Source organism: Amblyraja radiata, chromosome 29, assembly GCF_010909765.2.
Source record: "Amblyraja radiata isolate CabotCenter1 chromosome 29, sAmbRad1.1.pri, whole genome shotgun sequence".
Taxonomy (NCBI): Eukaryota; Metazoa; Chordata; class Chondrichthyes; order Rajiformes; family Rajidae; genus Amblyraja; species Amblyraja radiata.
In genome coordinates this window covers 12,072,751-12,086,158 of record NC_045984.1, presented here as the reverse complement: position 1 = coordinate 12,086,158, position 13,408 = coordinate 12,072,751, and the positions used below count along the sequence as shown (strand labels likewise).

Genomic DNA, 13,408 nt, shown 5'->3' with positions numbered 1-13,408 from the left:
TCTTTGAAGTTCATTGTCTTGATCACATTTGACAATAGTATTTCATATGTTTTCTTTGCACTTTCATTGAAATCAGAATTCTTTACTCAATGCTGCGTCACATCCCAAATCTCTTCCCACAACCCTATTTGGATTTTGTCAGCCTTATTGTGTAGTTGGCCTCATGGTAAGAAGCAGAGAGTGGTGATGGAAGGTTGTGACAAGAGGTGTGCCTCAGGGATGGGTGTTAAACCTATTGCTATTTGTCATATATATTAATTTGGATGAGAATGTACAAGGCATGATTAATAAGTTTGTAGACAACACTGAAGATGATGAAGAATTGTAGTTGGATCTTGATCAGCTGGGCAAGTGGGCTGAGGAATGGCAAATTGAGTTTAATTTAGATAAATGTGGAATTGGGGAGGGGGGGGGGGGGGAACGGGATTGGTGAGATGTTCTGAGGAGACCTGGGTAGATCAGGAAAATGAAATTAACACTAGTGTAGGTGAACCTGAAACTGGAGCATTCAATGTTTGGGCTGTAGACTACCCAAGCAGAACGGGGCACTGATCTAGTTTATATTTAGCCTTGCGCTGGCAGTGAAGATAACCAAGGACAGACAGGTCACTGGGTACAGGAAGTTGAAATAGCATTCAACCAGGAGCACAAGATGGCCACTGTTTGCAGACTACAGAGGTCAGCACTAAAGGCAATAGACCAGGTTGAATAAGGTGAATATTTGCATCACCTTAAATTCTGCTTGGGTCCCTGGTTGGAGTTCTACAATGGATGGATTGGGGGATTGAAACAATAGGTGAGGACTAACTTTCACTATCCCAGGTTGAATAAAAACGGGTACAACTTCAGTGCAACAGTTAAATCTCCAGTTGGAAAGATTGTTCACATTAGCCTTTTGGCATCACACATGTCTGTAATGTGCCACTTCAGCTCAAGAGGATAATATTAGAACTTCATAAATCTGGATTAAGGTCAAGATGTAAATATTTAAACTACAACCTACCCCAAGCCATCTTTTAAGGACATGAGAAACAATTTGTTCCTAGGATGAATGTCATGAACTGTTCTCCCAGGGTGTGGCCTGCTGCTGGTTTAGTCAAAGCCAGCATAGAGGCAAAGACCAGAGCCCTGTTGCCTCTGTGGGTGCGGATGGAATATTTTCAACATGACTCGAAGAGCTTTCCCCACTCTTTCACTATAACAAATGTGATTATTGCTTTTAGTGTAACCTATGTAGTTGCAGCACTAGCAGTCACATTACTGTAGGAGAAATCCAGTCAAGTTTAAATCCTGCCTTGTCACCTAGGAAAGAGGTACTAATCTTGGTAACAATAACCAATGGCAAAAAAACCCACACCATCTGATTCACCAATTTACTAAGACACCTTCAAGGGAGAAACTGCCATCCTACTGACTGTCCTGGATGTAACTCCAGACTCACACTTTGTGGTTGACTCCTAAATGCCCTCCAGTGGCCTATCAATGTACTCACTTGTATTGTGGTGCCATCTGGTGGTTAGGCCAGTTATAGAACGAACCCTTGTTAGTAGAACTGGAACGGTCACGTGACTGCATTTGACGGGAAGATGACATGAGTCACGGGTGTGCCCGACTGCAACTGCAAGGACTAAGATAGTGCTCACTCTCAGCGAGCGAGTGTCTGACTCTGTAGCTGCCAATGAAGATCACTATTCTTAACATGTGTCTCGCCTTAATATCGTTATTGTTCAAAACAGGAATAAAACTGGATTGCTGAGCATGCAACCAAATTCTCATACATTGAGGTTGTGGTAGCCCTGTCGTGGTATGCGCTGTTTGGGTCTTGAAGGACAGATCTGTCAGACTTGGGCTGGGGCAGGTGGTGAATGAACAGACCAACACTACGAATAAATCTTGCTGATCTACCTGTGATGGATACATTTATCCCTGGTAATAGTGATTGAAATCATCAGCACGTGGACCTTGTGGAGAGAAACTCCTGCCTTCTCCAAAGATGTTCTCCATGGTTAGTGTGGTGCTACAAACATGCAGTTGAAATGGACTCAAATAATTTGGCTGATCAAAACTGAGCATTCACGAGGAATTGTAGAACCGCAAACGTACAGTGCCCTCCATCATTTATTTATTTGCCTCTGTACTCCATATGAGATTTGTTAAAAAAAAAAATCACGTGGTTAAAGTGCGCATTGTCAGATTTAATTAAAGGCCATTTTTATATTCTCAGGAGGGCGAAACTTTCTTTCAATCTCTTACCTTGCTGGAGATGCGATTGTTTTCCGGATCAAAGCTCCGGTCCCTCTGCGGCCTAACATCATGGATCTGGAGGCCTTCCTCGAGACTGAGCCCCACTGCCGGGCCATGGACTTACCATTGGAGCCTGCGATCCCTTGCTTGGGATCGACGCTCCAACTGCAGCCTGCGGATTTCACCATCGAGCTCAGTCTTGGGTAGAGACTGATGTCGGGAAGCTCCAAAGTTGCAGATTTGTCCAGGCCCGGCCCGGGGTCCGATCGCCCGACGCGGGGGAGCTGAGTTCCCCCCGATGCGGGAGCTTGATAGCCCCGATGCGGAGGGCCCGACTGCCAGCTACGGGAGCCAAGATCGTCCCGTCAACGGAAGGCTCAAGGCCCCCCATCACGGTAGAACAAAGGGAAGGGATTGAACTCTTTTTTGCCTTCCATCACAGTGGGGAATGTGGAGGAGTCACTGTGGTGGATGTTTATGTTAAAATGTATTTTATGTGTCTTGTTGCTTTTTATTGGTATGACTATCGCAAATCAAATTCCTCGTATGTTACAAAACATACTTGGCTAATAAAGTATGTCAGTCATCATTTCTCATTAACAATCAAAATTGCATGCAATAATCTATTTTCAGATGGCCAGTAGAGGTGGGATGGCTGGTGGCCAATGCACCAGATAGAATTGCTGTCATTTCCTTACATTTCATAATGGTGCAATGGATAAAGGGCAGCAATGTTGTTTTGGGATTTGAGGGGAATGGCATGTTTTTAGAGGCAGGTGGTATTTCCAGCTGTTTCAGGAAAAGTGTCACTATGTAGTTACAACCTTCCTACAGCTTTGAGGTCTGTTTGGAAATATATACATTCATGGCTTCCAAATGTGACTGCACCCATGTGTCTTATTTTGCTTTTCGTAAAGTTTACTTGCTATAAGAAATAATTGTGGTATTTTGACACAAGCTTCTCACAATGAGCATCGCTGTTAACTTGAAGTGGACAATGCTTGTAATTTTAAATCATTTATTTTGGCTCTACTGCTATAAATCAACAGATTCTTTGGGTTTGAAGTATTTGTGATGATTTTTAATATTTCTATTTCTTTCTGCTGACTCGGTTTCCCAAGGATAAAATAGATCATTGGTTATTCTGCTAATATCTTCCAATTCAAACGATTCAATTAAAAACACTCCTGAAATCAAATGCTGACAGGCAGCACCACACCAAGCTAATTCATCCAAAAGGACTAAATGTCCCGTGAATGTCCTCGTATTAGTACTTGTCCATGAGCGTTTCATCCAATGCCAACATTTATTCCATGTATGTTTACCTAAAGGTTTTATGTGGCCCTCTTCTCCCAAGACTGGATTGTGGCTGGAACTGAATTTCCCCACAACCTCTGACAACCTTATTGATCAAGAATCTGTCAATCTTAAAAATATCCATTGACTTGGCCTTCATAGCCGTTTGTGGCAATTTGTTCACAAGAGCTGATTGGAAAAGGAGAATGTAGAATTAAGACCACTTCAAATAAAGAGCAAAAGTAGTTACCTGCAAGAGATGTGATAGCTCATTCATTCCATTCATTGCTTTCTTCAAAAGTGAATTTAACCTTGAATCAATCAGTGACATAAAAAAATCTTGACAGAAATTTTATTTTATGCTATACAGTAATACCATTTTTTTTTTTTAATTGAGGATGCTTATTTTGGTTACATAGATGTGTAGTGCAACTGTCTTGTGGGATTTGGCAAGGTATTGGTACTAGAAAAGCAAATGTTATATATCTGATAGACCATTCTCTTAAAACATTACAGAAAAATTATTGCTAACAATAAGCACATATTTGGAGACAGTGAACTGCAATTTGTAAAAAAGGATAATTGTAGTTTTTTTATTTATCATAAAAACAAAAGCATGCTACTATATTCCTTCCTTGAAAGTAGAAAATTAAGAATAATTAGTTTAAGGCACATTTTGATAATTTTTTTTACATATATACTGCTTCATTTCCTACATTTATAAATACAAATAGAAAACAAAGATAACCCAGTAAATTGTAAGTAGGCAAAGTGCTTGCATTGTTTACAGATACCCACAGCATATACAATAGCTACAATCAATAGAACCATATCGGTTAACAAAATAATTTATGTAAAAAAGTCAAAATCTACTGTTTAACGAACAAAAAGCAACATGAATCTTAATTCATGCAGACAACCCTGATAAAAAAGATAGAAAAGGGCCATTGGATCAGTTCCTGAGGCAAAGAGGTTTTATAGCAGGTAACTTAATAGAAGGTGAATGCTTTGGTATGTTTTTTATCCTGGTTAAATACTCGGTGAAAGTTGTAATAGAAGGGCACTATAACAAGATTCTCTAGTTTCTCATATTGCAGTGCATCCAAAATTTCTCATGGCAGATCTAAGCAGTTTTTATGCTTTACAGCAGTCCCTGATTCTTTAAAAAATTTGTCAACAATTACTTAATGGAACTTCTATAGTCGGTTGCTTCTCGTCAGAAAACATTACATACATCTTCCCCGTTTCATCATCTTGCTCCCTGCCACCTACACATGAACTCTATTAGATGTTCCTTTCTGTGTGCCAAAAAAGCAAATGGAACCAAGCCTGTGGGCTATTGACCAACTAATGTCGAGCTTCAAAGAGTACTGAAGCTCCGAGGATGTCGACAATGATCTTCTGGGCTTTATGCTTACAATTGATTAAATAGGTCAAAGAAAATGTTATATCATCTATTTTTGATCCATTAAATATCAAATAATAGGGACCTTCGTATCAACTGCAGACAAATGCAACATATCAAGTTTGATGCTTCATTCTCTAATGAACTTGTCCAATGTTTTCCCTGATCAAGCAACAGCAACATCACTGCCACATGACCGTCCATTAGAGGTGCTCTTTAGTTCACCGAGGCACAACGGCTGTTACATGAAACTTTCTGACAAACAGAAAGCACCTGTTCACAGTTGTCGCTTTCCACGGTTAAAGGTCACTAATTGCACTGTGTATTCTATCCATAGATGGTCCTGGTCTCACCCAACTTCCCAGGCTTTCTTAAGCACGAATACCATGATCCACTTAATATGCTTCATTGAAAGTTTCTATTTGCTTTAATTTACATCCATCAGAACTCTGGAGTAATCAAGGGGGCAGAAGATATATTTGTAGGCACTGAGTTGGGCAGCTAGGACTGGATCCATTGCTTTATTGTAATCCTGAAGATTTTACTATATACTTATTGTACTTCATGCATGCCAGTTTAACCAAAATACTGTAGGCAGCTATGGTGCTAATATTGTGTCAGACTGATTTAAATCTACAATTCTGAGTATATCTGTTTCCACTCTATACCCAGTGGATCATGATAACTTTACAGAATCTGAGCAAGTGTTGTGTTAGATTAAAGTCAACTGAAGAATTACTGAAGCAATGAGATGTGTCGAGCCCCTGTTGATTACTCCCAGTTCTGAAAGACTGCACAGTGAAAGGAACTTCAAATGTGGCAATCTACCTGACTTTCACAAAACTAATCTTTGGGTCACTCCAAATGGATTGGTAGGTTTATAATACCAATACTAACATCAAAACATGAGCAACAGATTTTATTTATAAATCTTCCAGCTTAGAGTCTGTGAACTCAAACACGCTCTATAGTGGCACTGCCAGTGAGGAAAGAGAGATAACAAAGAACTTTCTATGGCATTTTTTGACCAAAAGAGTTCAGAAGATAGTGCAGCCAAGAGCTGTGTGATAAAAGAAATAATAAAGTGATAGGTAAAATTTAAGGAAGTAAATTAAATAACATAAAATCTCGCTTTATTTTGAAGAGGAATAAAAACAAGTTAAAAGATTTCCCATTCTGCCAGAATTCACACCCTTGTCAATCCAATTATGCTTTAAGTACTTTCGATTAGAAAGCCATCTCTCATCAGATAACTATTTCTCTCCCACATGGGGAAGTAAGTTGCAGAGAAAACAACCCAAGTTCATCCTTCTAATTCCAAAAGTAAATATGAGGGTTGTAAACTTCCATTTATTTGGAGTGGGTCTTCAAAAGAATGATGCATCAGTGTGAATATTACAAGGGGAACATATGTAAGCGAATAACAAAACTTTAACCAGCGCTTTCAGTAAGCTATTGCATAGTTGTTCCTTTCCAGCCGAAGAGTTCATGTCAGAGTCAGCAGGCGGCATGACTAGTATCTGCAGGTCAGGGAGAGTCCATGACTCTGGAGATATGTCTTGCTGATTTCCACAACATATATTTATATTACATGCTTAAAATATATAATTTAGAAACAAATTTACAATCTTTATGATAAATGTGGAGATATGAAAAATATCACCGCGGTTCCCAGACTAGGTATGGTATAAAACCTGTTGCAATCTTTTTAAAAGATAATGGAGTTTATATTTACAGTCATATAGTTGTACACTGCAACGTTGCACTTTGTTAAACATATTAATACTACAGGAATAATTCACTACACTAATCGCACTGCTGTTAAGTGCTTAGTTAAGCCTCTTAGAAACGTGTTATGTAAAAGGTGCGCAGAACAGCAGTTACTTGACAGCAGAGACAATGGAACTGTTCCTCAGAAATTCAGCTTTTCTAGCAGGTTTCCAAGTGTCATGGAGCGTGCTGGGGAAGCTGGCTTTCCGTTTGCTGAGTTAGGACACACTTTCAACCACTGAATCCTATTACCTGTTAGCTTTGTACAATTTTCCCTTCTTGTAGACTTTTGACTGTGCAAATTCCCTGCCGAGGACTCAGCCCTTACACACGTGTTAATCCAACACGCGTGCTGTTGATCACAACACTGGTACCAACATGCAGTGGAGAAGAGAGGCGAAGATGTCAGCTCTTAATAACGCCATGTCAAAGATTCAAAGGTTGAAGAGATGTACCTTCAAAACTCACACGACTGAAGAAGAGTTTTGTCCCAGTGGTGATCTTTACGTGCGGGCAGTGTCGCTGAAGGGGGAAATCTATGACATGGTCAACTTTCAGCCTGCATATCAAAATGGTAAGTAGGACTTTGACTGGAGACAGGCACTTTACCATAGCAGCATGCCAGCCTTTTGCTATTCAGCCAGCTTCCCAGATATGTGAAGCTGGCCCAAACTGAATAACACTTTGTCGATCTTGACTTGGCATTTGTTCCCCATATTGATCGTAATCATACCCTAACAACTCCTGTAAAACACTGACAGGGTCAAAAGTATCTGATAAACTCTGAACATTGGTGTGAAACGATTGTGCCACAGGTAAACTGGCTGGTGGGTTGCTCTGACACATCTGCAGTACCTGGTTTGCCAGTCGGTTCTCCTCCTGTTTTTTCTTTACTGCAAAATCCATTTTCTTTAGCTCTTCAACGACATTAAAGACACAGGCTTCAGGAATCTTTATTCCTGTAAAAAAAAATTGCCAGAAAGAGAGTTTGCCCAGATTAGTGAACTACAATCATGGCAGAGGTTAATTCCTTTATCAGAAGATGAAGTTCTTAACTGGTAATTTATAATAGTACAGTTTCCATTCCCTAATGATGTAAATTTGGTTGCTTGATACTCTTCATGAATGTGGCTTTAAGTTCTATACAATCTTAAGGTTGATTACGTCTCCACAAACTATTTAAGACTGCGGGAGTAGCAATCTGATTCCTAAGTGTTCAATTATAACAAGTATCTGCAGATGCTGGTTCACAAAAAAAGACACTAAGTGCTGGAGTAACTCATTGGGTCAGGTAGCATCTTTGGAGGATCTGGATAGGTGACAATGCGAGTCATGACCCTGCCTGAAGCAAATCTTCAAGGGTACTGACCTGAAATGTCGCCTATTCATGTCCTCCAGAGATGCTGCCTGACCAGTTGAGTGACTCCAGCACTTCGTGTCTCAATTAGAGCATGTTTGCTGTGGCAGGATAAGAAGTGTGTAATTCTCTACCCAAGTGCAATAATGGATTATCAGCATGAAGCCATGAGTTCAAATTTGAGGGCCAGGACAGAGAAAACTCAGGCAATTGCCAAATTATTCACTGCCGTTCATCAACGCAATGAATGTGGGTGTAATATGTGGCCACAGAAGAGGCTTGACAAGTGCTTTGTTGGGAAAGCCAAGACTGGCAAATAAAAATAAATCAACATCGTCATCCACCAGATTCAGGTGGATGTTAATGCCCAGCTGTTATCAGGCAACTGAATCATCCTACCATAACCAGAGAGCAGTGCTGAACTACTATCTACCTCTTTAATGTCCCTCGGACTATCCTTGACCAGATTTTGCTGGCTTTTCCTAACACTAAACGTTATTCCCTTATCATGTATCTATACACTGTAAATGGATTGATTGCAATCATGTATTGTCTTTCTGCTGACTGGTTAGCACGCAACAAAAAGCTTTTCATTGTACCTCGGTACATGCGACAATAAACTAACCTAAAAACATCCAAAACTAAAACTGAAAATCAAAAAATTAGCAAATAATGAAAAAATAAAATAAAAACAGAAAATGCTGGGAATAGTTAGCAGGTTCACAATGTGGGAAGTGAAACAGAGTTCCAGGTTTAAAGATTCTTTGTCAGAAGTGGTTAACAGTTAAGCTGCAAAGATTGGAGCCCTCTGAATTTTTAATCTGACTCTACCCTTTATCCTTTGTATTTGCACTGTGGGCAGCTTAATTGTATTCATGTATAGTATTTTTTTAACTGGATAGCACGCAAGCAAAAGCTTTTCAATATATCTCGGTACACGTGACAATCATAAACAAACAAACAAGCCTAATTTCTACAGGGAGCTGTAGGTGTCTAATTGTTGGGAAGGTGGATTTGTCTTGGATGCCAAGAGGCCAGGAAGGGCAAGACCTTCAGCTATTTGCTGCTGGGTGTTAGTGCCTGCCCTCAGCAGAGGAAAGGCTGAATCTTGCCAGAATCAAGTTCTGGGCCCCTTCTCATAGACGGGGTATAGACTCAGTTTATTTAAATCATTTGCTGCAAAATATCAAATTATGTTAAAGAAAATTGTAATTCCTAATGAAAACTTTAAAATGTGTGACATTTGGAAATTAATTAACAGAGTTAGTGTTTCAGATTCAAGGCACTGGAAACATTCCGTCTGTAATACAGCGTATAAAGAAAAAACTCTAATCGTAAAAGGCTCCAGTTTAAATGTGGCTACTGCATGATAATCCAAATCCTTAACCCTTTTGTATAATACTTTTTGAAAATGATTACAAAACCTGTCAGCCTATTTTAAATGAGGCAGAATGAAGGGATATCACACCACCAGATAAAGTAGATGCGGTTCATACTGCGCATCATGAATTGTAAATTGCAGTTTTAATCTTCACGACAAGCACAATGTTCATGACAAAGGATTAGCTTTGTTCTTGAGTTTATCACTTATTACAGATATGCAGTATATAATGTTTACTGACAGACATAATCACTGCCTTCAATTACACCAAGTTCACTTAAAAAAAAAAATCACTGTAAATGCTTGGTAATAATTTTAGTAGATTTTTAATTTCATCAACACCTTGTACCAGAATAAAGACAATAATGCATTGAGAACATGCACAATAAAACCTGATGTCAATTTATTACAATAAAATAAGATTTAGCTCTTAGGGCTAAGGAAATCAAGGGCTATGGGGGAATGATTTTGAAAAGCCAGAACGGGGTACTGATTCAATATGATCAGCCATGATCACGTTGAATGGCGGTGCTGGCTCGAAGGGCCGAATGGCCTACTCCTGCACCTATTTTCTATGAACAGCTAAAATTATGATTAACTGCTCTACCTAGGGGCAAGTTGAAAGAACAATTTTCTCCACTGAACATCTGTTAGAACTATATTTGATTGAGAAAAATAAAACTTTTACTTACCAACTTGCTTTTTCTGCTCCTTGGTTTTCAGACGCACAATTTGTAAGTGACTGGAACTCGTAACTTCGGACATAATGTTTCCCACTTTGTTCCAAACCCGTAATAAAGCTCCACACAACATGTAGTAATGACGCAGCCGCATGCCTTGAAAACACTCCTTCCCCTGTTGCACGATCTTACACTTCCCATTCCTGGAAAATATATGGGGACACGTGAATACTTACTTCAGTCCTGCGCTTTTCTTGCATTTGCCTTCCCATTCTGTAGTTTTCAAGAGCCATTCAAATAGTCATAACCCACTCCAAACTGCGATCCATTTCAAGGGCACGTAAACTGGGCTGAGGATCTTGCACTGTGTCTTATGATGCCACAAGAGCTGACTTAAAAACCATGACATTTCTATATGCCGCATTTTAACTAATTAAATTAATTTATAACTCAGTTAAAATAAAAAAAAGACCTGAAAAGACACCTCCATGTTCTGATGTTAAACACAACATTGTATTCCTCCACATCCATCAGATCTATAAGATGAGTTCAAATGGAATGGCAACAGCAGCACAGAGAGTAGTGAGGTGGTTTCATTTCCAGATAATCATTGACAGGCAAAGTTTAGTTTAGTTATACAACGCGAAAACGGGCTCTTCGGCCCACCGAGTCCACGCTGACCACCGATCAGAAAGCTACTCACATCCAGAGTAAAGATGTAATAACTATGGGGTTGGTAGTCATAACTCCAGCCACTATAATTCAATTCAGCCCCTTTTGATTTGCTTATTATACAGGTACATTTTAAATTAGTGGAAAAATAGATTGCTACATAGAGTCAACATCATCCAATAAAATGAATATCAACATTCATTAAAAAAAAAGGAAAATTAAAGAAATAAAGGAACAAATACACCAATGAAAAGTTGCAACATTGCAGCATACAAACATCAAGAACCCTTTCCGACATGGTATATCAGGAAGATAGATGATGGGTTAAAATATCCTACAAGGCAGCAATTTGGTTATGGTGATTTGGTTTTCCAAAGCTAGATGTGCCGTTGCTAAAAGCTCAGACAACCTCAAAGAGACACTCCAATTTTAGACATAGGACATAGGAGCAGAATTAGGCATTCGGCTCCTCAAGTCTACTCCGCCATTTGATCATGGCTGATCTACTTTTCCTTTTCAACCCCATTTTTCTGCCTTCTCCCCGTAATCTTTGATGCCCTTACTAATTAAGAACCCATCAATCTCTGCTTTAAAAATACCTATTGACTTGGCCTCTGGTGCTGTTTGTGGCAATGAATTCCACAGATTTGCCACTCTCTGGAAATTCCTCCGAGGAGATTTATAAATCTGTACCACTGTTCCACTACAAATATGAAATGTCAACAATGCACATCCACAATGAATTTGAAACATTCTTTTACAAAAATTAAAATTGTTTTGCATGTAAAGAACAGTGGCAATGTTCTTTACAGCACTCCATTCTTGCACACCATAAGTTCTAGTTATTTTTAAAACTTTATTGATGTAATGTAACATATCGCCATGATATGCATCTCAAAATATTTGATCCACACAGTTTTACCAATCAGCTATATTAAGCTTCAGAGGGATTCTTATACAAGGGAAATGAATCACTGAAGTTATTCAGTGACAAAGTCTTACCAAGCTGCATGACTGCATTTCTGGAAAGCAAAATTATACAGGTTTCCCCAAAATTCTTTGGCCTCTTCTGGTTTGACCTTAAATAGACAAAATAAATCAATAAGTACCAATAAATAAATGTTATCTTCTCTTCCAGTGCAAGGACAACCCTACTCTTATGATTAGAAAGGACTGATTCCATTCTATCAACCTTGGTGTTGGAGATGCCATTTCAGTCCACCAGTCAGCCTGGCATACGTTACTGTATCAGTCAGTCTTGTTGTTTCAAAGCAAGACATACATCCCGGGACTGTGTGTATTGCAGTCAGATTTGCTGGTTGTACAAAAAGTGGGTGAGGGTGAGCTAGTTATAAGGACACAAAACGCCTGCAAGGAAATACAGATATCTAAGTGAGTGGACAAGAAGTTTTGAAGTGGAGTATACAGTGGGAAATGAGAGGTTAAGGAAAAATCAAAAGGCAAATTATTATTTAATCAGAGTGTGACTACAAAATGTCGCAGTACAAACAGATCACAAGGTCTATAGGGTGGGGGGGGGGGGGGGGGGGGCTTGCACAGAAAACACAGAATGTTAGCATGCACGTACACTAAGTAATGAGGAAGATTCAGTGGTCTTCATTGTTTTGTGTTTGTAATCAATACACCAGAATTGAGGCGGCACAGTGGCGCAGCGGTGGAGTTGCTGCCTTTCAGCGCCAGAGACCCGGGTTCGATCCTGACTATGGGTGCTGTCTGTATGCAGGTTGTCCGTTCTTCCTGTGACCACATGGGTTTTCTCTGGTGCTCTGGTTTCCTCCCACATTCCAAAGACGTGCCGTTTTGTAGGTTAATTGGAGGCTTCTGCAAATTGTCTCTAGTACGTAGGATCAAACATAATATATGGGTGATCGCTGGTCGGCGGGGAATTGCTGGGCCGAAGACCCTGTTTCCTCGCCACATATCTCGAAACTAATATAAATCTTGTCATTATAATACTTACTTGTTTGTATTTCCTTCGCAAGTTATCAAAACTTTCTGGTTGTATTTGTTTTCCAATATTTGGTTTGTACAACACATAATTCTTCACAGTAATTTGCTCAGCCAAAAGTGCAAAAGGCTCATTCCCTCTAAGCTGTAACAGAAAAGCAATTGGTAAGAAGGAAGTTCCAAGGCAGTATGTTTGAAGAATTAGAAATTTAATACATTTTACTTGATAAAAATGCTTTGAAATTTTAAGCAATGTACTACAAATACATCCCAACACATTCATGTCATTTGCTGCTCCATACTTTCTGGGCAGTGAACACGCTAACCACTATTCCTTGAAGAAACATCTGAAAGCCGCTCACAACAAGACCCTGGAAATAAAGTTTTGCTTCAGTGAGTCCACTTGTCAGCATTGCCACAATCAGACATCTTAGTAACTCCATAGCCAACATCGTGGGAATTGGTGAAGGCAAGAAGAGAGCAGGATGGAATTAGATGGAAGATATTGCTAACCCATCCAGCCCCAACGGATCTCATGAATTTGCAGCCTGTAGAATGGTGCCATGAATTAATGGCTCCAGTCCTATCCTCTGACTAGTTTGTAGCCACAGTATTCTATTGTTTGCAGGAAGTGC

The 13,408-nt window shown here is 39.6% G+C and overlaps 1 protein-coding gene across 6 annotated transcripts in view; it reads right to left on the bottom strand.

Moving 5' to 3' along the window:
- Window positions 1–3,875: 3,875 nt before the first annotated feature.
- sbno2 (strawberry notch homolog 2) overlaps window positions 3,876–13,408 on the bottom strand; it is a 135,367-nt gene continuing 125,834 nt past the window's right edge. For all 6 annotated transcript variants that reach the window (XM_033046545.1, XM_033046544.1, XM_033046548.1 and 3 more), the window contains 4 exons: window positions 12,787–12,918; window positions 11,808–11,884; window positions 10,146–10,336; window positions 3,876–7,674 (listed from right to left, as the gene is read on the bottom strand). In XM_033046545.1, the coding sequence (XP_032902436.1) occupies window positions 7,352–7,674; window positions 10,146–10,336; window positions 11,808–11,884; window positions 12,787–12,918 (723 nt within the window). In that variant the 3' untranslated portion in view covers window positions 3,876–7,351. The remainder of the gene's footprint in view (window positions 7,675–10,145; window positions 10,337–11,807; window positions 11,885–12,786; window positions 12,919–13,408) is intronic.